This window comes from Ceratina calcarata, unplaced genomic scaffold (assembly GCF_001652005.2).
Source record: "Ceratina calcarata isolate Rehan_Ccalc_2016 unplaced genomic scaffold, ASM165200v1 scaffold48.2, whole genome shotgun sequence".
Lineage (NCBI taxonomy): Eukaryota > Metazoa > Arthropoda > Insecta > Hymenoptera > Apidae > Ceratina > Ceratina calcarata.
In genome coordinates, this window is record NW_017172225.1 from 435,301 (window position 1) to 461,221 (window position 25,921).

The 25,921-nt window shown below is 42.4% G+C and overlaps 3 protein-coding genes across 8 annotated transcripts in view; 2 read left to right on the forward strand and 1 right to left on the reverse strand.

The window, feature by feature from the left end:
• Positions 1-17: 17 nt before the first annotated feature.
• On the forward strand, positions 18-11,030 carry LOC108627665 (uncharacterized). Of its 6 annotated transcripts, none has more exons than XM_018029004.2 (8): positions 18-106; positions 3,908-4,132; positions 4,319-4,896; positions 7,343-7,523; positions 8,101-8,235; positions 8,433-8,913; positions 9,037-9,301; positions 9,928-11,030. In XM_018029004.2, the coding sequence occupies exons 2-8, from the start codon at positions 3,910-3,912 to the stop codon at positions 10,267-10,269; spliced, it is 2,205 nt and encodes a 734-aa protein (XP_017884493.1). In that variant the 5' UTR covers positions 18-106; positions 3,908-3,909; the 3' UTR covers positions 10,270-11,030. The 6 variants fall into 6 exon arrangements, with proteins under 6 accessions (XP_017884493.1, XP_017884497.1, XP_017884498.1 ...); XM_018029008.2 differs by lacking the exons at positions 18-106; positions 9,928-11,030 and adding exons at positions 447-1,025; positions 9,766-9,921 and having other exon boundaries at positions 9,037-9,287; XM_018029009.2 differs by lacking the exons at positions 18-106; positions 9,928-11,030 and adding exons at positions 448-1,025; positions 9,766-9,920.
• A 6,969-nt stretch (positions 11,031-17,999) lies between these two features.
• The window catches only part of LOC108627670 (uncharacterized), a 13,689-nt gene continuing 5,767 nt past the window's right edge, over positions 18,000-25,921 (reverse strand). The window contains exons 2-3 of the mRNA XM_018029024.2: positions 23,352-23,439; positions 18,000-20,205 (exon numbers count right to left, since the gene is read on the reverse strand). Of these exons, the coding sequence (XP_017884513.1) occupies positions 19,628-20,205; positions 23,352-23,439 (666 nt within the window). The 3' untranslated portion in view covers positions 18,000-19,627. The remainder of the gene's footprint in view (positions 20,206-23,351; positions 23,440-25,921) is intronic.
• The window catches only part of LOC108627667 (protein 5NUC), a 22,765-nt gene continuing 16,970 nt past the window's right edge, over positions 20,127-25,921 (forward strand). The window contains exon 1 of the mRNA XM_018029013.2: positions 20,127-20,244. The gene's annotated coding sequence lies outside the window, so the exon portion shown is untranslated. The remainder of the gene's footprint in view (positions 20,245-25,921) is intronic.

A 25,921-nucleotide genomic window follows, 5' to 3' on the forward strand; every position in this document is an offset into this window, starting at 1 on the left:
AATGGATTACGCGTGATAATAAAGTGTTGATGTTGGATGTTCCTGCGAAGAACGTACCTTTGTCTTCCTGCACGTTCCGCCTCCTTCGCTTCGCTCTCAAAACAGTGTGAGTTAATTTTCAAGTCCTATCTTTTACGTAACGCGACAAATTCTATATCTAACTTACGTAATATTATTTTTTACATGGAGAAGCGCGGTAAAAACGCGATACCGCACCTCTCTTTACATTTAGATACACGGAAAGCGGTCCACATAAAAAAACTTTCCTTTTTCTATTTTTTCCTCGAACGAAAGTTGGTTGAATTTCACGGGATTTATTAGTGCGATACGAATCGAACTATACCGCACCGCGAAGATAGCTCCGTTATAACACACCTTCACTTTGCCCGTATAACAGACAGTAGTATACTCGGAGTCCTCCTACCTTTCGCTATACTACGTTACGCTGCTGACCCAAATGAATCCGATGGCTAGTCAGTCCCGGTCCGAGCCTCTTCGCGGCAATATTATCCGCCCGAGTACAGCTGGTACCGCGAAAAACGCGTTCGTACCTACGAGCATTCGGCGACAACTCGTATTATTTGTTACGCGCATTGGAACTGCGATTCCGAGTTAAATTTGGTGCCCATATTGAGACCGCGATTAGAAGGACCAGTAAAATTTGAAACAGTGAAAGTTCACACTCGTGTACTCGAAATAAAATTAAAAAAAGAAAGTAGGATTCTATCAGTCATACAATTTGAAAAAATGGTCCGATATTTATGGACTCTACGAGGTCGGAGGTATCTGTAATTGTGGTGCGGGAGTTGGTTCAAATGGTTTTGGCGGGAGCTAAGATTATTTCGGTTTGTTCACCCGAGCCACTTTTTGCCAGAGGCGGAAGCAGAAAATCGCGTAGAAACCGCGTTGGCACCGGCTCGAGAGGATCCGATCGATCGAGATCGCGCGCATCCGCAGGCTCCTCCAAATAGCGATGCGGTTGCATTCCTCGCGCGACAGTTCCGCATAATCATTAACATTCTGCAGTGAGTACATACATACTTAAGCTCGCAAAGAAATTCTTATTTTACTCTTTCCGCTCGTCATCCCTCGTTAACGTCGGAAATGATTCGTGGTGTATCAAGGACATCTCCGCCTCGCGTCCTTGCACCGGCTTCACGAACGCTGCATTAATTCGCTCAATGAGCATAACAACGTAAATGATCGGATACACCGATCCAGGTACGCTGCAATTTCGCGAAATTGCCCTCGTTAGAAGTATCCTAATTTCGTGTCCGGTACCACAGATTCAAGATAGCAATTTTCGTTTTAATACATCATTCGTCCGTGGCGAGTTTCATACTTGAAATTCCGATGGTCCACGCGTTTCAGAATGTAGATACGCGACGCGAGAGGATGTAAAGACACGAGGAGAGGAGATTCCTATCCCGAGAAATAGCCGTTCTTCCCTGACCTCGAAACAGCGTGCATAGACCATAGCGGTTACGTTTGGAATTTGGCACGCGCGTACTCGACACCGCGGTGGAGTGCAAAAAGTATCGATGCTCCGAAGCCGTAGAGCGGGAGGCCGGCCTAAATCTACGCGGAGACGATCGGTCTGGGTAGTACGTTGAACCGTACGTACGTAGGTACGTACGTACGGTGATCGCCGATGCAAACCGGCCGCGCCTAATCTTTCCTCGACGTCGGGACAGATCGGTGACTTTCTCGCCGTGGGTATTCGTAACCCACTTTTGCCCATGCAGTTTACCACGGTGCACCGGTGCCAACTACTCGAATTAGACCCCTCTAATTCGCTAGAATTATCTCCGGAGTTAGAGCTCGGACACGCGCTCGTTACAGATCATTCTCCTCGTTCATCGGTAGTTTCTTAATAGTTAGGATTCGTGAATCATGAAATCGTTTCAAGTTCCGTGGAAGCGGATCGCATGATCACGTATTACTCTCGGCAAAAAGTCGAGTAACGCAACAGTTAGGTAAGATCCCTTAAAAAGTAAAAATAGCGGCACAATTTATCATATTTAGGACGTTCAAAGTTCGTGCATTTCATTCATAAGTAACTACGTATTATATTTGATGAAACGAGGTAATGTAAACAAAATTTCTGACCGGATGATCGCGCATAATCGTATCGTGAGAAGCGGTTTCAAGGTGGAGGCCGGGGTCCTCTCGAAGTCTCCGGAGAAGAGAGACGGGAGCATATAAAGAGGAAACGATACCGTGAAAAGAGTGGGCGGTAAGAGTTTCACACATGACCGAGTTAGAGCATCCAGTTTTACCGAGGCCACGATACGTTGTACCCCGTGACACCGCGATATCGTTTTCACGTAGGTCGACTGATTGCTCGACAGAGCGAAGCCCTAATTGGCGAGAGGTCACAATCATGAAACGTAATTTTATCTCGCTAAAGGTAATTGCGAGAATTGCCGTTACCTCCGCTTCGCCTTCGTACGAGCTACGCGTAATTAAATCTCGAACAGCTGGGTATAGGTACTGATAAAACCGAGCCGTATCGCAGACGTTTGAACAAGAACGCGTTCATACAATTAAATAGGTGAAATTGCTCGATTTCCTCGATCAAAGCGAGGAAACATTTTTTACCGCCTGATACAAACCAGTTGAGCGCGCGTGCATGGCTTTTAACCCGTTGACTACTTGCCGCGCGAGTTATTTTAAATCCCTCGCGAGCGAAATCGATCTTCTCACTGTCGGTTTTACAGTCTCCCTTTTCGGGATTCGAACAGTACAGGTCTTACGAATTGCTCAGAGCTAGGGTCAACCAGATCAGGCTTAAGTCAACGCTTGGCATGGTTCGTCAATAATAATTCTTCGGCATTGCAGGCTGATCGAATTATACAGATGCGTGAATAATAGAAATGTGCGTTCGATTAGCAATTACTTCGTACAGTTTTGTATTCGGACTGCCGAGATCATTTTTCTCCCTTTTTCTTTCGTCGCGTTTAAACTTCTATCGGGAAGTATACACCAGTCGGTTTCTAAACTGGTTTCTCGACTGGTCCGGAGGAATTTCTCGTAAAATCTTATCGTTTTTAGGGAAAGAATTCGAGCCTTGCAAGTTTAGCTCATAGCCAGTCACCTTGTTCAGTCTCTCGATGAAGAGAGTAAACGCTGACCCACCCTTCCGAATTTCTGCGAAAGTAAATTCCTTTCGCGCGGTATTATCCGCGCGTGTTTTCGACTTTCTTCCTCGTAACCCACTTCCGGCAGAAAACAGCAGCAACGTTCGCATCCAGTAAAAGAGCCGAGAATAATAGAGACAAGATCTTCGGACTGGTTTCCTCGAAACAACATTGTTATCAGTGGAAAGGGAATCGACCCAGTTTCCGGTAGCTTTTCTACTTTTAAACCAATTTCACTTCCTCGCGGATGGCATTACTAGATCACAGATTTTCAAGTAAAATAATACGTTCACGGTACCAGTTCTGAAAATCTGCTTTAGATATATTCTCATTCTATACATCCGATTATGTTATAAATGCGTTCAAATTTGTGGTACTGTGCACGCGGAATAGAAAGTTGCCCGGCGATCGATTGCACGTGAAACAGACGCGTGAAACGAGGAAGAAAAATGTCTCTACGCGCGCAAGCATGCATCGCTCTTCGTTGACGTTTTACCTGTGAAACCAACCGAGAATCTCGTTCTTCCTTCCGCGATAATAAACCGTCGATTAACAATCTGCCCGTTCCTTCTCTCGGGGACGTAATAATTCGTCGCGCGCGACGCTAATTACACGGAGCTTTCATCGAGATTAAGGCATCGCCACTCTCACTGCCTGAGAACTCTTTCCGAAACATTTATTACAATAATAATTCATAATAATATAATTTCTCTCTCGCTGCTCCTTCCGTGCCTTATTTCTTACTTTTCTTAAATGTTTGATTACAGAGATGCGAAGCGAGGTAGGAGAATGGCTGCCCACCTGCGTAGGTTCACCGATATGCATCCTGCTGCTATCTTGGTCGCTTCTGATTTATCAGAACCAGCCATCTTCCGCGAAGAGAAGGATCGACGTCTTCACGGTAGCCGTGCTCTCTCAGAGTCTGGCGCACCAACTGGGATTGCTCTCCTATGCCATTCTTACACTCATCCGACCGAGCAATCACTTTGGAGGTAACGTATACCACGCAGGAAATCACGAAAACGAGGCATCGATCGATTCTCCGATCCGAGTTGAAGAAACGATATGCGATCGAAATAGATCCATAATACACCGCACCCTAACAGGCTGACCGACTAACGAACTGACGACCAGAGTCGAATAAAAGCTTGTAAAGAGAAGGATTCTGTGATTCGCAGAGTTCTGTTCGACCCTCGTTTGGATGCTGAACTCGTCGAGCATTCTCCAGGAGCTGACCCTGACCTCGATCGCAGCGTTCGCGGCGATCACCACTCGGGACGGAAGCTCGAACATCACCAAGAACCATCTCAAGTACCACCTGGTCAGCTTGAGCGTGATCAGCGCTTGCATCGGTGTCACCGGTGTCCTCAACTTCGAGCCAGACCTCTGCGTATTCCTGGCGCAGGAGATCTCGTTTAAATACGGGATCTTCGTGATATCCTTGCGATCTCTTTTGCTGTTAGCTTCTACGATTAGCTTAACCACGGCCCTGCTCAGGAGCATTTGCCGGCCACCGAAATCGGAGTTACTAAAATCAGTTTCCGATCTCTCGGAGACGAGCTCGAAGAACTCGTCGGGAGCCTTCGAATGCCATCCCCAGCAGTGGGACCCTTCTAGTGGCTCGTGCACCAGCGGGTCCACCAACAGCAGGGCCTGTTTAAGGAAAAAGAGAGTCCAGGTGGACGAGGCCAGTGGGAGAACAACGATCTATAGCATACTCTTCGTTTGCTACGCGTTCCAATACATCCCCATTCTGGTAAGTACTGCCCTCACGTGTTATCACCTTTAAAAAACTTTGATCGATTCAATATTCGTATGCGTTCTACAGTCAATTTATTATAGTCGATGGAAAACTCTTTTTTTGATCAAAGATCGATAAAGATAATGTAAGACTTGTATTTCGTAATAGAGCAACGAACCGTGACAGCGTTACGAGCATCGAATCTGATTCGTTTTCGATTAAAAACTTGCTTTATGTTTAACTTTCTAATTCGATTCGTTCGTTAAAGTGGAGTGCAATAATTGAATACGGAATAAATCCTTTGGTGAGTAATTAAGGGTACCCTTGAAAACCGGAAGCTTGCTCGAGTTCAGCGAACGAATCACCGGTTTCATTCTCTTTCTCCCTACACCGGAGTTCCGTTCATCATCGAAACGAACAATCCAGTTTTTTATAGTAATAACAATTTATTCGTAAATAGAGAATATTCCGTATCTGGTATCAAAATTGTATTCAAGGATGTGCGACGCAATGAATACAAAAAAGGGGGACGCTAAAAAAGGGGCTCGGGTATTCGAAAGTGCGAACTAAATACGGTAGACCTCGATATCGTAGTCCATTAAGATTCGACGGGGAAGTTCGCCTCGGGAGAAACTTACTCGACCTTCCGTTTAATATTCATAATTGATCGCGTGACGTATTCCGTTTTTGTTATCGGCTCTCTGAATTAGGTTGCGACGCATCATCGACATAAAGATAATCCATCGCAATACGTAGCAGATTTTTCGGATTCATTGTAAATAAACTCGTTCTCAATAGATCGATACGACACAGGCATTCAAATCTCTATCACCCGTAAAAAAAGAATACTGTAATAGAATTTTCAGAGCTAGGAAAGATACTATAAAAAAACATGAGATTAGAACAGGCATAGACTTAATCCTGGTATTATACGTTTGCCGCGATCATCGACCTCAAGTAATAACGAACGTAAAAAGTGAGCGAAGACCCGAACGGTGACTCGGAAGCGAATCGCGCACAAATTTCGATCTCTTGTATTTTCCTCTCGGCACCCCGAGCAGCTGTCAACCGAATCGACCTCGATCGCGAAGAAAGCCAGAACCGCGAGAATTCTAAGCGAAACCGTGACGCTCTCGCGTTCTCCAACCGGTGATTAAAAAAGGTGAGGTATAAATCGTTGATCATGATCATCTCAAGTAGAATGTTCATTGCGAAGCCCGATAAATACACGATAACAGATAGAGGCGAGATCCGTTAACGAATAGATCATCATCGATTGCTACTCAAGTCCGCGTGTCTTAGCGTAGAGTAGCGAAGTGATTTTCTTTCCTCTCGACGGGTAGTTCGAGTGAAATTTGAAACTTTATTAGATGGACCGTAAAACGGTTTCACTATGTTAATAGAACAGATACGCATGTACGTTCTACTTATGTATTTCGAGAGTCGCTTTCGACGAGCATCGCGCGCATTCTCCTCGCGTACCGTTCCCCAATTAAGGTAATGTACGCACAATTTCGTTTTCGTAGACAAATATTCGTAGTAGATGATTTAAAAATTGCATATCTGTTGTCATTCGAGCATTGTTAGGTGCATTCACTTTTCATATCAAACAGGTACGCAAGATTCCCAATTCTAAACGTTCAATTCATTGATGAATGCATAAAATCCCTTAAATCGCAGGATTTGTTCTCTCACGCGTTGTTTATTTCTCATAATTCCGTATGAAGTACGGCGATTTCCCAAGCGACCGAAAACCTTTTTCTCGCGTCGATCGTGTCGTTAACTTCGCTAGCCGAGAGCCAACCATGCACCGTGCACGACTATCAACTTTCCTTATTGCATAAGCGTCAGGATTTCTCGACACTTTTTTCAAACCATATTACGCGTACTTTATTTTATTTTATCCGAATACGAGCATCTTTCGTTGTTCCTTATCCTCTTGAAGCTTTTATCCGCTTTTCCCCAGGACATCGACGATTTCCACGAGAGATCGAGCGAACGGCTTTCGCCGGGCTGGAATGCTAGCCATCGCATGCCGCTAATTATCCGGCTCGTTTTGCCGCGGTACTCGCGTTCGATAAACGGGAGACGCGTTTCGTGGTCGCGTCGAAAGGAACGGAGAGGCGATGAAAAAGAGCGAACGAGGGAAACGTCGAAACGCGGTGCATCTTACGTAGCCGCGGACTTTCAGTTTCAACGAGGCATACACGGGAAATTTTCACGCGGTGAAAACGCGCTTTCGAAAGCGCACCCCTTTTTTGCGATCAACGTAACGCCTTGTTCTACGTTTTCAATATGATCCAGATCTGCTCACAAAATTTAACTAAGAAGTCTTATAATTCAATTCGAAATAGACGAAAGGGTTCAGATCTCTTTCAGTTAATACTCATGGTTTTATCCTAACAAACTATCAATAGGTTTTTTGGATAAGTAATGCTACGATCTTCTTTTTGGTTTTTAGATCGTGTCCGTGAGGCCGAGTGTCCTCAGGGATTTCTGCACGCCCCAAAATCTGGCGACTTGGTTACCCTTGGTGAAGGACACTCTGCTCCCGGTTTTCTTAGCCCTGTTCGACAAAATGTTCTGCCGCTACGTGGCGAAGGTATACACGAAGCAGGATCACGCGAGGAGATTGTCTCACGGTAAATAGTTATAAGCTCTATACGTTGCATTCGCGGATCGGGGAACCGTGATAAAGATACAGGGGTATTCGATCGGTTTCGACGTCACGGTCGAAGGAGGAGGATGACATCGATTCGCGGTGTTCGCGTGGGAAACCGCCGATGCATCGGACGCGTAACCGGGCAGAAATATCAGTTATGCGTTTCATCGCAATTTTGCAATTCCCCTAACCGCATACCGATTCCGTTTCTCTTTTACTCGATATTAAAATCTCTTATCTACGGAAACGATTCTTATCACTGTTATTCTATTAGGCATTCGTAACAAATATAAATTAATTGCAATTATTAGTAATGAAAACTAACGCAACGAACGATATTACGATTGTATAATATATCGCATACAACGTACGCGTTTCTACCGTCGGAACTATTTTTACCTTTTGGATGATTTATCGCGAGTTTCACCGTACGTTCCATTTCAAGGCGCGCTAATAGATCGCGGCGAAGGGAATTTTCGCAAGAATCCGCGAAGAGAAATTGTTGGCCGCCGTTCCGATGCGATTTCGCGAAAAAAATCTGTCTAATTCTGCTGCAGGCGGTGTTGATGGTAAGTTTCGCCATTTCGAGCAAGACGCCGAGTACAAGATGCAATTGAACCTGAACCACGGGCTCAAGTTCCCCTTGACTAATGGGAGCCTCTACGGACGCTTGCACAGTCACCAGAACAGAGGTATACCGATTTTCCTCACTTAACAATTTTTGTCTGTAATTGTTTGCCGTGGGAAAGTAGATCGCCGCTTGCTCCAAGCAAATATGTTGAATCATGGATGCTGTTGCTAGAACGGGAAATCGATAGATATGCTCGTTCGCGTGCGATTTGTCGAATTAAAATGTCGAATGTTAAAAGAAGAAGAAAACGTGTTATAGGCAAGACCGGTGGCACGATCACGATGGGTATACAACAGTATGCTAGGACTCAGGCCTTGAACGAAGACGGCAATTACGCTTCCCTTCCCGCGGAGCTTTCCTCTTTCGCCAGTTCGACCTTCGAACCTCGTCACGAGACGAACGGGATCGAAACTGCTAAAAGGAACGTTGAATCAGCAAGTAAACGACCGAGGCCGAACGAGTATTTTCAGGAATTCCCTGGAAGCCGTCGGAAAATCGGTAGCACCGACGTGTTCGGACAAAATCTGGAGAATCTGGTGCAACTAGAGGATCCTTGCAGTAAACGGAAGTTCGCCAACAGCTTGGACGAGATTCGCGAGGAACCACCAAGGAGGCACGCGAGGAGCGTACTTGGATTGGAAAACTTGATCGCTGGATTCGATAACGATTTCCAGGAGCAAAGATATCCCAGAGTTGCTCTCAGGAGGAATCAAAGCTTCGATCACGCTAAATGTCAATCGTAAGCAGTTGTATTCCTATATTTCTGGTTGCTATTATAAAGCGAAAGAATCAAAAGAATTTATGTCAGTTTTAATCGTCTATGATCATAATTGTTGAAACGTGGAATGGAAAATTGTTCCAGCTACCATCGACTGATGCTCGACACGAGGACGTACGATTTGAAGAAGCAAGATCAGAGGAGGGACCAACGAATCATACAGAAAGCGAACGAACAAAGTCCAAGGGACGATGGGGATGGATACGAGACCTCGGACGATGAGAGTTGCGACCTGGAGAACGGTGACTTCGACACGATGAGTTCCTGTAGGAGTCGAAGTAGGAGCTGCTGTTCCGTGACCACCGTGGCCAACGATGATTTCGAGTACTTTCAACGTAAGGAAACTAAGGTAACATTTTCAGCACCCTTTCGTATCGTCAATCTTTTGCAATTTTTTCGTTTGCCATTTCGTTTTCGCAATTATTTGTCTCTGGCTTTTAAAAAGAGCGTTTCATAAAGCGCAAACTTTTGGGGGGAATATGAAGGGGAACTGCAAATAGTTTAAGGACAGCTTAGTTTTGCTTCTGACTGCGATTTCTCTTCGATCTTTTTATCGCTACTTCTTACTCTAAGCACGAAACTCCGCTATTGAACTCGCTAACAAAACTTAACAACCACGCAAGTGACGATCCTCCGTTGATCCATTTAACATAGAAGAAAATCACGAAAACCCTATTAAACCTCAGCTTGCAAACCTATCACCTAACTCTGTACTACAAAATTCGCTAACAAAATCTTCGCCATCAACGATTTCCATCTCATCCTGCATGGATAAATAAAGCATAAAGATTTTGCTTACCTCAACCTTCCCAGCACGGAGCTGCGCGACAGCTTGCTATGAAAATATCGAGCCAACCAAGAAAGTTGCGCGAAGAAAAGCGCTGAAAGGAATTGGAATCGTTTGGCTCGCGCCCGATCGCGGCCTTTCATCGGCAGTTGCATAATGGAGGATCGTGAGAACGAGCTGTTTTACAGGTGGAACTGTTGCCCCCGAAGAGAGCTGGCGAGGTAAAGGTCAACATGCGATCTTTCACGCCGAGGATCATCGAGAACAACGAGGAAAGCAAACTGTCGAACGCGAAGCCCATCGTGCACTCGTATCGGTTGAAGAAACAGAGAATAGGATTCGGCTACTCGATGAACGACCTCGACAAACTCGCAGACCGGAAGATGCTTCCGAATCTGTCAATCGAGAGCCTGAAAAATACCCTGAGGAACTCGGACGTCAGTTACTTGGACAACGGGGAGATCTGCAGACACGATATTGGCGGATCCGTGCCCGACTTTAAAAAGATTTTTCTCACCGACTTTATATGAGATCGAAATATAGGATTTTTCGATATTTCTTTTGGTGAACGAAGATGAAAATAGGTTCGAAGACGTTAGGGAAGGAAGTGTAGCTACAAACTATTCGTTGTAGGAAACTTGGTTGAATCTTGTGAACAAGGAAGAGACGTTTTTAAATCTGGTACAAGAGCAATGGAGAGGCTCTATAAAGTGTTCTTTCGAAATAAAATTCTTTTCGACTTTTTGAGGATATCTAGGATTTTGAAAACGGATATCGTATAGAAGTTCATTATTCGAAAATAACGAGAAATCAATGTAATTCGCAGCGATCGAGATCGGTAATACAAGATTATATAACGCTTGCGCGGAAGTCACAGTCAAGTTGGAAAGTTAGTTAGGAGGAATGCTATGAGTTAAAGAAATTCCACGTTAATTCCATTCGGTAACGATCTCCGCAAGGTTTGCTTAAACATTCTTTGAAATTTACGTGATCGTCGCGATCAGAATGACAATTAATAAAAAGTTACCAAAGGAGAAGGAAGAGAATGCAAAACATGAACGATTTCTCGTTCGAGTAAAACGATTCATTAGCATCGTAATCTGTCCATATGGAGTATAACGCGTGGAAAATATGTGCTCTCATTGTTTTCCACATTTGTATATGTACGTGAAGAAGAACGCTTTAGAAGCATTTTTATTGTATGGAGATCGAGCGCTTATTTTTTGTATATATCTTGTACATTTGTACGGAACTATTTAACTCATTAAATATACTACGAGCGTGCGTGGAAGCAAGTGCTCGCACCTCTAATCCCTTCCACTGGATCCCCTGTTAGTCGAGGAGACACGCGAGAATAATACGCATCAACACGTCAAGAGTTTATGTCATAGTTTTATAATTGTTGTTTATAAAAAGGAAGTTTGTTTCTACATTCATATAGTTCTATCACGCTGAGAAGAAACTTTTTACAGTTTTTGCAACACGATGAAATCATGATAAATCTCAATGATCATCGACCGCAGTTATTACACATCGCTTATTCCGTTTTCACATAATTATACCTACTTAAATCGTATACGCAGCGCGTCTTATTGCGATTGCGCCGTGTTGACTAGTAATACATAGTTTTGGCATCGTTAACAATTAAATTATGCTGATTGGCGACGTGGAAACTCGATCATCGAAAAGATTCGTGTACTTAATCGTTAGTCAATGACAACTGGTGACATCGATCGATCGAGGTAAGCGCATAGATCATACGATGAAGATTTTCGATTGCGTTAGATTACTTAATAGATTCTCGTTAGTCCAATATCGCATGATTTGTGATCGTTAGATAACGGGAATGTTATCTCAACGTTCTCCGATTATTTAATATTAATCGATAGACCGTAGACTGTTAACAACAGTTGCGTTCTTTATATTAAATATCCTCAGTCCATCGATTGAGAGAGAACTCTGAATTCCACGTCGCTGCATAAAAACTATAACTCGTACTCGTACTCGTACTCGTAAAACTAACTACTAAAACTCGCTTTGGTAAGATTATAATGTTCGATCGGATAGAGTAGATCTCGAGATCAGTGGCTCGCGTAGACGAGATCGTTTCCGCGAAAGATTGCCTCGATCAGCGACTTCCGGTTGAACTTTCCGCCTCTGGATTCGACGACCGCTACCAGTTGCTGATATCGTTCCCAGGCGGTGACCGAGGCCGCTTCCCCTTCCGGTCTGCCCTTAATCTTCCGATACAACGCGTCCGTGCTTTTCACCGCAGCCTCGGAACTCTGACAAATGCTGTCCGTATCCGGTATCATCTGAAATTTAATTCAATCCTCATATATTCTGCAATCTCCTTACATTATGCAATTCGAGTTTCTGTAAATGCATTAAAAAGAAACGATTCTCAAGTTGCTCGAGAATTTTTAATTATGTTTAATTGCTAATCGTACAGTCTATAAATAAATCTTAACGGTGCACGGTTTCCTGTTTTGTCTCCAGTCGTTTTTTTTAAATCGAAAGCTCTCGCTCTTCCATTTGCTAATTGTGCAAGCTCTTAAGTTGCGTGGTTATTGAATTGCTCAGCTACACTTCTTTTCACTCCGATTAAAAGTCGCTTCTTGATTTTCAAAGAAAAAATGGCGATGATTAATTCTAATGATATACATTTTGCTTTTGTTGACACTCTTTTACTGTCGGTTTGATCATTAGTAGTCTTGAGATTCTCTAGTAATTTGCTCTCGACGTTTTGCAGCTTAATCACGAGTTTCTCTCGTTTGCTCAGGGTTGACCGATGTTTGTAGGACGTCTTGTATACACATGTAACACAAGCCTAAAGACCAGTCCCTCGAAATCAATACTCGACATTACACTGTTACTAAGGATTCCCATCCCCCGTCGCCAGATTCAACCCCGTGCCAGCAACCACCGAGGTTCAATGGCCAAAATTACTAAGCCCCCCCCCACACCCTGATCCTCGTTTATACCTAATTTTTTTCAATCATGCAAACGCGAAATTTAAATGGGAACCTCATTCATCATTTAAATATTGTTATATATTTTTATGTTACATTCTGCGCATTGAATTTTTCTATAAACTCGCATATTAATACAGTTATCGTCTTTTAAAAATATCGCCGAAGTTTTCTATTGGTTCGACAATAAACGGCGAACTCATAACGCTGGAATTGTTAGCTTTATGGCCGGGGAACGAAAAAAGAAAGTTTACCCTCGCTTATTTACGTTTGTGAACTTTTTAAGCACGGGTCACGATACTTCCGAAAAGACTCTGGGGCTCTACTCGAACTTCTTCCGTTCCGTGGAACGATAAACATTTATCTTGTTCGAAAATTCGCAAGCCAAGTTGGCCGGCGCTCAAAGAACTCGAAACTTTTCTGATATCGCAGTTTTTAACGAGCTACCGTGAATCCGACTTTCTGCCTTCTAAAAATGTTCATCTTTAGATGGAAATTCGTTCTGTCTTCGAAGTTCCCGAGCTGTAACGCTTGTCTGATACCACCTTGGTAGTAATCTCGAAACTTTCGAGGAGCAGTTAACAAGTTTAATTCATACAGCGCTAATTGCGCTATTCGGAGTAAAAAAAATCCTATTAAAACGAGCTAACGACTAGCAGTTAAACTTTGAACTTCGAGATTGAAAACCATTCTTATCTTTAATGCCAGAGTGGAAAGTTTTTCATTCAGGCAACAAAACTTTCAGATTTAATCGATGCAACAGAATTCGAGATTGAAACAACCCCTGGCGAAAGGCTTTCAAACAATACAGTAATAAGAATCTCCAAGAATAAAAATAGGAGGACAATTAATTGCAGTAGCATGGAAATTGAAACTTCGCATGCTTCGCTCATCTGTTATTACATTTTCCCCGGAGGTAGTACAACCATAAATGTATCGGACTAATTTTAAAGGCAATGAACTCACCTCGACTCAGCTCCTATTTTATCCCTTCTCCTCGTGCTCCCTGGTCCAGTTTAGGAACGGGTTAAGGTCGTTCCTTGCGTGGAATTTATCGAGGAAATCAGAGATATTTCGATGGTACGCCGGATTTGAACGAAGCACGGCACGGTCCAACGGTAACTGAAGAAGGCCGAGAAACGGCGACCATCAGCTGGTTTCCCGATTACTATGCCCCCCTCCACGGGGACCCACATGTGCCGGCCATATGGGGGGAAAATGTTAGTCGAGGGCACCCAGGGTGTCTACCCTTTTCCCTTTATGCCCTCGAGTTTCGATCCAGGCTAGAGCGCAGAGCTTCCGGTAGATTTTATGGAAAATAAAACATTAGTCGTATCGGTTTAAAAAATTTTAGGTAAACATTTTTTCATCACTTAAATATGTCAGCTTTTGATTTTCCACATTACAAAAATATGTATATTTCAAAAAGTCCGCTCGGAGGTCTCAGTGATTCTCTTTTAATTTGACTCTTGCAGTTTTAATTAGATTTTAATTTTGGATTATCAATTTTCTCTATTCACCTCTTTCGTTACATATTTGTATTTCCTCATGTAGAGGACAGTTCGTGGTAGATATGATGTAGCTTAGAAAACGAGGGATCCATTTAATCCGTCCGGGCATTCCACGTCCATACTGTCGCGAGGTCTCCTCGCAGGCTATTGTGGTACGTCGAGGGAATCGAGTAAATTGGCTGAATTGCCACGTCCGAGAATCTCGTAGCACGCTGATGCAGATGCGAGATAGAATCGTTCGAATTATGCCGTAATTACGACGACGTTTCGAACGGAGACGATTGCTGTTTCCGTGCACAATACGCCCGGATCTCCCGGGAACACCCTTCCAAAATTAATTCCCGACTCTTTCGGGACAAATTCTTCAACTTGGAATAATCCTTCAAACAGACTCACTAATGATTTTATCGTCGTTTTATAATTACGATACAAGTTTTCAAGATAGAAGAACTTATTTGTGGAACGCAGAGACGGCTAAAAGCTTTGCACCAGATATTTGCGGCGTGTGCAAGGTGTTAAAAAACATACATGAAGTATCATGGATGTGAAATTGATTAATAAGAAAAGAATCTCGTTTATTTCGTTGTAAGTTCATAGATTTTTGTAGACTTTTAGAGGAAACAATGGTTCAGAAAATTGATTCCGATCGAATCTCCAGCTGCTTCTATTCTTTAATGGGCAATCGGCGCGTGCAGCGTACAGGCACACGATGCTCTTAACAGCTGCCGGAAGTATACATCTGCCGGCTCCTACTAACCGTGTCGTAGAGTTCGGCCCACCTTTCCTCTGACTCGAACATAAATAATAAATGACCACATTTGCAATCGGTCATAATATCCATACAATCATTACTCTATAAGCATTTCCAAAATGATCTAAGCAAAAAAATTATTAAAATCCGTATAGGGGAAATGAAACGGGATTGGTTTGGAAAATGAAAAAGGAAACATCTGCCAGGAAGGAATCCTCGATTAGGATCGGGCTCGTGCCGATCGCGTTTCCTTCTCAGTCGTTGGAACATCGAATTGCTACATTTTCCTGGTAAAAATGAAGAGTTTTCGTGCTTACTGTAGTTGTGATGAAATGTATGAAACATTTTATTTTTCAAGTGTTCTTATTCAGTGTCTTTTTGCCAGGGGTAGTATGCATTTGATAAAGTTGCTTTCTGATCGATTTCGACGAGGATGCCTCATAACCGGTTCCCGGGTTTAATTAACGCGTTACAAGGGTAGATGCCTCGAAGATCAGCATTCAATTTTTTAACAAACCTTCTTATCCTCGGATGAATAAAGATTTATCTTCGGTTAACGACGAGGAGATAGACTCTTTCGCGCTTCGTACTGACCGCGTTCATTTTGTTTGAGATGACTTGGTTGCCTAGAGGATAAACGCGAGATGCATTTATTCACGCTTTAATTAGAGCACCGAAAAAATACTGTAAAGTGATAGTGCCCGTGTAATCGTTGGGACAGCGAATGAGGCCCAATAGGGCTCGAAACACAGTCGGTGATCGCTCTTTCCTTTTAACTCCAGTATCGAAAAAATAAAAACTTTTTTTACTCAAAATTTCGAAAAATGCTTCAAATAAAAGTTGTAGATACTGACATACTCTACAAGAAAGGTTCTATGCATTTTTCGTCTAACTTCAGTATTTAAGGATGTATTGGCTATACAGTCAATCCCAAAAGTTTATGCACTTTAGAAACGTATTTTTTAAAAAGAAATCAGACGTCGAAAGAACATTGCTAATAATAAACAACAACAACAATTTCCGATTTTTCCGAGATTTTTCCAAGGGGTACCCCTTCAGATTTTGCGAAATTTTCGTTTTTTGCCAATAACTCCCAAACCGTTGGAGATACGGAAAAATTGGATAAGACCTTTCTTGTAGAGGACGACGAGATCTACAATTTCCATGTAACAATTTTTCGCTAGCATCAATAATTAACGAGTAATTTACAAAAAACTGTTTTTTCGTTTTTTGTCAATAACTCGTTAAATATTAATGCTAGCGAAAAACTTTTATACAGAAATTGTAGATCTCGTCGTCCTCTACAAGAAAGGTCCTATACAATTTTCCCGTAGATTCAACGGTTTAGGGGTAATTAAGGAAAAACAAATTTTGTTGCCAAAAGTTCGCCGTTTCGACGCTGAAATGGTCGGATTTTGTCAATATCAATAAAATGCCAAATAATCATACGTAACTCGTTAAATATCGAAGTTAGAAGGAAAACAACTTCTATTTCAAACATTTTTCGAAATTTTGTTTAGCACCGTTCAGTAAAAATTGGAGACTTTTTCGTGCGACACGAAGTCCCATAAAGCTGCCATTCTTTAGTAATCTCTCTTCGGTGGGCAGCGGAAGACAAAAGCGCAAGAATAGATAGAAAGCAACAGGTGTATGCTTCACCTGTAATTTGGTGAATTTTTTGAAGCGATATCGAACTGCTTAAAGATATTCAAAGAATCTGACATCTGCCGTTGGGATACTTTAACGCCAAGCATGATTTATTAAGGAAGTGATAGACGAAGATCCGGGGTCCCACGAATATTCGTGTCTCAATTTTTCCGTGCGAGTTAGCCCGAAGAATTCATTCCTCGAACGAAGCCTCAACCCTTTATCGTATTCTCACCCCCGCAGCTGACGGGCACCGGGATACCACCTGACGACGCGACGGATTTGCCGCGGGAACAGCTGTTTCGTTCCTTGCCGTGTAGAAACCGGGGCCAAAAAATCGAAACGATTTCGCCTCGGGAGAAAAAAGACAAAAAAGAGACCACTCGGGAACACCCGGCAGGATGCGTTACCAGGGATGATTAAAGATCGGGCAGTGCCGTTAACTCGCACAACGAATTGATCCTCAACAAATTCTAGTTCAAATAAAGCTTACGAAAATATTTTCGCCACGTGGAGAATTCGGAAGTTCGAAAGCTCTTAGAATAATCTGGATGGGCTGAAATAGTTGAATTTTAGATTTGGTTCGAGTGGTCTTAACGGAGTTCGCGAGTTTCCATGGAGTTAAACGCAAAGTTCCAACCAGAGTGCTTTCTAAGTTTCGATCCAGGTCCCGGGATTGCTCGGTACTTTCCGTCGGTTCGATGATAGATTGCCTCTTCGAAGACTTAGAATTTCAGGATACAACAATTTGAATTCGGCTCGCGAGAACGTACGATTAATCGAAATACGATTTTCCCTTGATGCGATTAAAAAATACGGAGCAATGTATATCAGAACAGATAAAATTCTCGAATAGCTAATTAGCAATCGATGGGAATCGGCTCGATGCAGAAGTATATCTCGATCGAATCTTTTTGGATTCGTAGAATAAAGCGCATAGATTCGCTTGGTAACAAGCAGCCTCGAGCTTATTTTCGCCGGACGAACGTCGAAGACAACAAAAGTACCTCGACGGAGCAGATGCATGGCATGTGCTACGAACCGACACCAGATGCCCCATTGGCGTAGAGAGGCAAGCTGCCGCGATAAACCCCTGGCCCTGATCCTGGGCCCCATCGAATTCTTTTGAACCTGGTCGCGTGCCAGATATCCCACGTCTTCAGATCCTATGGGTTTCCTATGCTACCTTCCCGTATTTCCCGGCGATCATCGATAGATCTCATCCTTCGCTCCCCTACCGCTTGTCTGTGGTCAAAACGGCAGCTGAAGCGGCAGATAACTTGGAAAATTGTCTTCCCGCCCAACGGTCCCGCAAGTTTTATAAAATAACACGGAGAGAGGGAAAGATGGGACCGATGAGTAAAAATTTCGAAGACGGATCAATTAACTCGGCGCTCGTTTATTTTACTGGTCAATGTTATCTACAATGATTTATTGTAAAAGTAACAATAGTCGTGTATAAGTTAAAACGATATATTATACATATGTACAGACGATGAAGTCGATCTCGTGGTTCATGAAAGTCTCGCGAGATTCGCAAAAGAAATTCTGTCCGATCCTCTTGGAGCGAGTGATCCAGGATCGAGGGTCAATCCGTTGATCCTGGGCCACTCCATCGATCTAACGTCGACCACTCGGTTAATTGAAAACTATCTGGACGATTTTAAAAATTCAAACTGATGATTCTCGATGGATCACCGAGGTCACTGGATCTTTATTTTCATATACGAGATCGAACGTTGCATCGCATAGACATAGACTGTGACGGATATTCATTAGATTTCAAATGAATCAAGCTTGCGAGGATTCGGTTGTTCAAGGATCTTTGAGGAGGCACTTGGCAGTGGTCAAGAACGGGTGATTATGCGATGCGACGTTCGAGCGATTCCGAAATAATCTACGAGGTTCGTCCTAAAAGTAGTGTAAGTTTTTACTCGCTTTTCGACCCTCCGACGATCTAAATCCGTTTTGGAGTACGTACCATCGAACGTACTTTCCGTTCTTAGATACTTTTAATGAATCAGTATTAAGTCAGAGGGTGTAAGCAGAGAACAACGGTGCAGAAACGCGATAAAGATCTACAGGTTTACGTCTTTTTTAATGAACACGACGTTGATTTAAGAAATTTCTACCCTCGTTCATATCGATCCAGCGTATGAACTATTGACATTTCTTATTGACATTCGTTTCCCGCGGAGTGAATCTAACGTCCAATGGATCGAAAGCGCGAGAATTTTTCCTTAGCCTAAGACGCGGTAAGAGTACAATAAATAATGAATAATTAAAAAAGAAATTATGATAAAGCGACGATACTGTAGTAATAAATGATAAACGAAAAGGAGTACAAAAAATTGTGCTAAAAAAAAAAATAATAAAATAGTGGTTCGAAGTAAAAAAACTAAATTGAACGCGAAGCTTGGAATCTGTTACGCGCCATTGGATGTTAAGTTCATCCTCCAGTTGCCTTTTATTTTTATCATCGGCAGACTGCGGATTTCATGCATTATTAGCGAAATGCACAAAAGAAATTCCCAGTTCGATATTACGATGTTGCATGAAAATCCGCAATCTAATCATCAATGTACCTATGTAGGAACCTGAAAAGCCACGGATCTACGAATCCGTTAACTATCTCTTCGAGGATTGAAAATTGTAATACGTTGCTTAGGTAGAAAATGGAATACGAGTTTGTTCGCAAAAACTCAGGCGTGAATTGAAAAACGAAAATAGGAAAGCGAGTAGGTTTCCGAAAATTCAATCCTCTCAAGGATTTATCTACGTAAAAGCCAATCCTTAAGAAAAATACTTACTTATAATGAGCTTCCACTGGTTAATAGACTGCGGATTTTATGCATTCATAGAAGATATAAAAAATTTATTCGAAAACGTACGGAACATTGAAAGTGAGATGCACAATTAAGATAATGGAAATTCCAATTTACATTTAATTTCCTGAATGTTTTATTTCGCATGGAAACCCGCAGTCTACCGATTAGAATCTCATGGTTTACGCGGTGTACCGTACGAAGGATCGTTCTCTCTGCAGATCCAGATGGTCCTTCATGGCCAGGATGGTGGGATGATGAGGCGGCAGTCCTTCGTCCTCGACGAGGTATCTGAGGGCTTCCGTGGCGCAGGCGTCCCAGCCGGCGTTCCATGACGACGACGGTGGAACCCTTTCTTCAAGATTCTGGTCCATCCTTAAACGATCCGTGTCTCTGCATTGGTAAATCTGGATCGACTCCTGCGTCTCCGGTTCCCTCGTCGAAGATTTGTTATCACGATAATGAATTTCCTTGAACGAGCTCTGATCCTGAAGGCGGCTATGCACTTCCAAACAGTTCGTCTTCACCTGATTCCTGTCCCACTCTTTGGACAGGGGTCGCCGAGGTTTTTGACAGGATTGTTTCAGTTCCTTGGCTAAAGAAGCAGCGAGTTGATGGAGCAGTCTAGCGTTTTCCTGTTCCTCTTCGAAGTCGTCCTCGAGTTCATCCAGTTCGACGCCCTCATCCTCGTCCTCAGAGGAAGATCCGAAGTCCTCGTCGTCTTCCACGCCCAGCAACGTCAGCAGTCTCTCCGCGGCATCTAAGCAGAGGAGGTTTTTCACGGCTTGCGAGTACTCGGGTGAGTTTTAAAAACGATCAGATTCATAGAGTGTCATTAATGGCGTTCGTCTAATATCATTATCAATCGAAGTTCATCTTCTCAATATTTTATGAACAAGTTTTAGTCGTATGTCGAGGATGTAACAGTAAAGAGATCATTTAATTATTCATAAAAGAGAGAAGTCGAGTTGAAAAGGGAGTATGTTTTGAATGTATGGAAAATGAGCTGAAAAGGCAGGGAATCTCGATGGTGAAAAGAGATCTCTCGACCGGAATTCGCGTGGACTCGGGCCGGTTTCGTTCCTGTGGGAATCCACCGTGCGAGCCTCCCATGGGAACTACCTGTCGCTAACCCACCCCGTCATCCGCTGTGAATCATCGAATTTCGCACGAGCCCTCTGCTCTCTTTTCTCTCGTCTCTCGTTTGATTCGCGTATCGCACACCCCTGTGAGAAATCTCCCTCTCCGTAACGGACGTCAGGTACGACCAGTTAGCTTACCTGTTCCTGGGAACCACGACTATCCTGTCCACTCGGGGGGTGTTCGATTAATGCTGCGCGAGGGAATATACTTTCGGAGAATCAGATTCGGTTATCCCTCTGACAAGTTTTAAACTAACAAAACTTGATATAAAAATGAACTGCGATTTGCTAAAGTGCAAGACACAAAATCTTCTAACGAAACACAATTATCAATTTTTCATACGACTGTTTTTATTTCTTTTTCGAGTTTTGTCTCGTTCCTTACAAAATTGTACCTGAAATGTTTTTTGGGGGGTTGATCCTTTCTTTTGTAAAGTCTCGTACATCAGTCGCTCCCTTTGGCATATCGACGTCCAGAGCCAAGTCTGGACCCAGTACACTGTTTTTTCCCAACACTCGGCTAGCCGGACGTTCCCACAGGGATAGCCAGATTTAAATGTCTCGTCCCTTTCTATGGCCTTCGGGACGGGAGTGGGGCGAATAGATTGAGTCAGGTTAGTCAATGATTTAAAGGGATACAATGTACGTACGAGCAACCGTTGTTACAACGAAATAACTTTTATCAGCCACCGACAACATTCAAAAAGGTCCTTTATTATCGAAATAAAGACAGACGAAGAGGTCTTACACTCGTTACATATTTAATATTGCAATAGCATTTTAAAAAGGGGCGAAGTTAAATAAGTATTTTAAACGTTCCCTTGGCTCTAAGAAGAATTAGGTCGAGGTTCCCAGGCAGATCGAAGGGTGGGAAGACCTAGAAAAGGCAGGACCTTTCATCGAATCAAATTTTCCTGAGATTTCTACTCTCTATACACAGTAGCACAGGTATAATGAAAAAAGATCCGGAAATGTTTCTGAAGTAGAATTTCCCATATTTCCGTGAGTACTATCTAGTTTACCCTCGTTTCCTTGGCAAGGGACAGATACTCAAACCGCGCATGTGACAAACCACGAGGATATCGCATTTAGAACGTCCCGCAAACACATTGTGGGAGAAAATGCTATACATACATTGTGACAGTGGGAGTATGTAATAATTAGAATGAATAATGAAAAACGCATCGATTGTTATCTGAATCTGATTTTCTGAATTCAAATGATAAATGTTTTATCGTGCACAAAAATCTAGTATCATGGGTCGAATTGAATTACAGGATTTATTTAGTTCTTCGCATATTGTGCAAGAATTACAAAATTAATAGTAAGTAAATTTACGTGTTTGTTATCGCTGTAGTTACCACTACAGAAGCGCGATACATACGTATCATTGGGGGAGGGAGTACGTGTAGGCATAGTCTCAGCGAAGTATAGGCGTCAGTTATAAGTGATTTCGGCATGTCATTCAGTACTTAGTGCGAACGTTAATAGTCGAGACTCGCGATAGGCCGAATCGATTGGTAATCGTGACGAATTAACTACGAAGTGCTTCGCGTGACGTTAAAAGAAATTAGACTTTTTATCGAGTATAACAGATATCGTGATGATGGGTGGTAGCAATGAAACTAGAAGTGACTTCGGCATGGCATTGATTAGTGAGATGGTTAACTCAAGAGGAGTTCAATTCCATCGAAATCGATCTCCCAGAGCAGTTCCAATTAAAACCTTGAAAATACCCCGTTCGCACATAAATACTTCAATCCGAAATGGAGCCTACAAATTATATCGATCGTCCTGCAGAGGCAATTAAAATCTCGAAGGAATTCGGAGGAAGTAAAAAAGAGAAAAATAATTTATGGTGCTGGATCGGGCTGGATCGCGTGATCGAAAGTATCGCGTCTCTAAAGGAGAGAAGAAGGAAATTGGTGCGAGTAGTTAGGGGCGATTACCTGGATGCGTTTTAAGCGGACAACCAAGGTTCGATTATTAAGTGGTTAAGGGTATACTTTGTCGCGAACGTAATTACGTTCATAAGTCTTGGGACGTTTTCAAATAATTAGTGCTCATCGAAAATTCTGATGAATATTCCAAATTAATAGCCATCAGAGATTATTTCAATCGACACGCATTGCGACATATCGTGCAATAAATCGTGAATCGTGCCAATAAAATCGTGCTTGAACATCTCATCAGTTATAGATTTTTTAATATCTACTAAGACTTGTAAGTAGGGGTAAGCGTGGGACGGTCATTACCCATTGCAAAGTTTATTCGTTATTCTATCTCGTTATGCTTTCTTTCTCTCTTAATTCGGTTATCCCTTTCCTCGACGATCTAATTAAAGAGCAAATAGAACGCGCTGGTCTCATAGAACGCGATGAAAGCGGTGTAAAACAAGAGGGTAGTTAGCGATAGGAGTGGAAACGAGGAACGTTTTGAATCGCGAGAAACTTGTTTGTCCTCTTTATGAATGCCCCCTCTGCGTTAATAACGTTAAAGAAGGGAAGGAGCAACTGACTGTTGAATATAATGGGCTTTGATAGCGAAAAGGTTGAATGAAAGTTCCTTTGAAACGTCGCATTCAGTTCTTGGTTAATTAGTCCGATCGTTAATACCCTTGATTGTTCGGACGAATTCGTGGTTTGTACATTGTATCTGACTCCACCCTTAATTGCGATTCCTCTGAAAGCTTCCCCATTTAAACGAAAACATCTCGTCCACCGAGACAGAATTGGTTGGGGTGGAAGAACGAAAGTTTAATTACCTCGAATCGTCGGGGACGAGTCCTCGGTCGCTGTATCGACGAGCTCTAATCCACCTCCTCTCCCGTCACCCTCGCACTCCATCGAGTCCTGCAATCAGAAAACAACCCTTTTTATAGACGATAGTCGAACAGATCGTTGTATAATTAATTCGTCTTATTACGTTTCCATGTCCAATTTCTTTTCAATATCTAAAGCGTGCGTCACTATAAACGGATAATACTTTTTAGTCTTCGTGAAATACGTAACGAGGGAACGTGTTTTCTTTATCAAGGGATAAATAGTTACTGGAAAAGGTTAACGAGATTACTTGTCGTCGTGATAAAATTTGCCAAATTGAAATGTTTAAAAAAGCTATCGGAGCAACCGGTCGCGTTTAATGTAGCACTTTGTAATCATCGAACGGTCGTTATTCGATTTCCCCCCGCGGGGGAACAACAAGCTTGCTTGTTACAAAATTGCACAGTTTAAACTGTTCACCGAACGAGCTTAATTACTCTCCGATTATTCCCTGTAAAATTACGTCGTTCGTTAACCGGCAAATTGATGCTCGTGAAATCCCTTAAGCTGCGATCCGCTCCGATAAAACGAGATAAATTTTTACAGAATGCCGTTGGAATGGCCATCGTAAAATGAGGAAACTGCATTCTGTAAATTGTATCCCACTCGACTGTACAAACTTCGTATGCGTTATTTAGTAAATCCTTTTTGCCAGTGCGTCGAGTTCCTACGTCCAGGCACTTGTCGAGCATCGGGAACCGTTCGATTCTCTTTGTTTAATCGCGCATAAATTAAGCGATCCTCTTTAATTACGATCAGGACGAAAGTTATTCTATACCCGAACGGATTTACATACTCGAATCTGCTTTACGATCGAATTTGCGCTTCCTGCTCGAGCAGCAAACACGCTCGTTCTCGAGAATCGCTCGTTCTCATTTCCACAACATTGTTTGTTTTTTTTATCCTGTACGATTGAAATACCGGATCGTTTGCATACTCGGAAACGCTGCTCCGAAATCGCATTCGAAACCAAAGTCGATTAAAATGCACGTATCTCGTTTTATTCATTCGAATACGGGCAGCGAATTTTATTCAACGATCGTCAGATCTATGGAGTAGAAAGGAATTGTGTAATCGAGTACACCTCAATAGAGGTTTCAAGAAGTTAAGGTCGCAGTAAACAGAAGCGAGTAAAACCGATTGGAAGAATCCTTGAAAGCCAATAGTTCCGGCGAGCTTTTCACGTTTATGGCTTCTGTCTTTGGGTCACTGGGTACACGCATTTTCGCGCGTGTACTCCGCTCGTAATAAATATCTCAAATTTACGGACGACCAACACCAACCATAAACCGAGACAGTCACTCGGTAGCAAAACTTTCCAATTGAAAAGTCAAAAAACCAACTTTCCAACCGACCTTTGGTTTCTGTTTTTTATCATCGTAAAGCGACTTCAACCGACCCGGCAGCAAAGACGTTGAAGAATTATGATTTTTAAAATAAATCGACTGAACTCGTGGAAGGAGCAAATAATTACTCTTTCGAGGTTGGTTCGGTTTTCTATTATAGTCCAGAGTTCAATCGAGGCCTTGACACGAGCAAGGATGTGCGATAGCTATCAGAAATGTGGAGGACAAAGAAGTGTAGAGGACCGAGTCATTTCTATTTAATCCACAAACTCTGTTTAATGCGCCTCGCTCACGGTACGTTTCATAAATTTGCATCGGTACCTTTCGACAAAGAAACGATTTCCCGTCGTTCAAAACCATTTCAAACCGACAAAACAGGATAATTCGTTTCGAGAAGTTTTATAGAGAAATCTCCTAATGGCAATGATCATCTTCGATAAATACATAATGATACAAATTGATGATCCTGTGGAAAGTAGATTCGAATCGAGACAATCAATTTTTGTTCGCAATAAAAAACGAAGATGGTAACAGTCAGTGGTGGTTCATTAAATAAAAGTCTGTCAGGTTGATAATAATCGCAAGAATTAGAACACAGACCTAGAATACGTATGTTTATTTATTAGATCGAATAAGCGAGCAGCGCAATTAAGGATGTATTGGCTATACATAATCCCAAAAGTAAAGTATTCCCAAAAATTTCGAAAAATACTTCAAATAAAAGTTGTTTTTCTTCTAACTTCTACTACTTCTACTAGATAAGTATGATTAATCGGCATTTTATAGGTCTTGACAAAATCCGACCGTCCCACCGTCGAAACAGCCAACTTTTGGCAAAAGATTTCGTTTTTCCTCAATAACTCTTAAACCGTTAGACTTATGAGAAAATTGCATAGGACCTTTCTTGTAGAGGACGACGAGATCTATAATTTCCATGTAAAAATTTTTCGTTAGTGTCAATAGTTAACGAGTAATTTGCAAAAAACTGTTTTTTCGTTTTTCGTTAATAACTCGTTAACTATTGACGCTAGCGAAAAACTTTTATACAAAAATTGTAGATCTCGCCGTCCTCTACAAGAAAGGTCATATGCAATTTTTCCGTATGTCCAATGGTTTGGGAGTTATTGGCCAAAAACGAAAATTTGGAAGAAATTGAAGAGGTACCC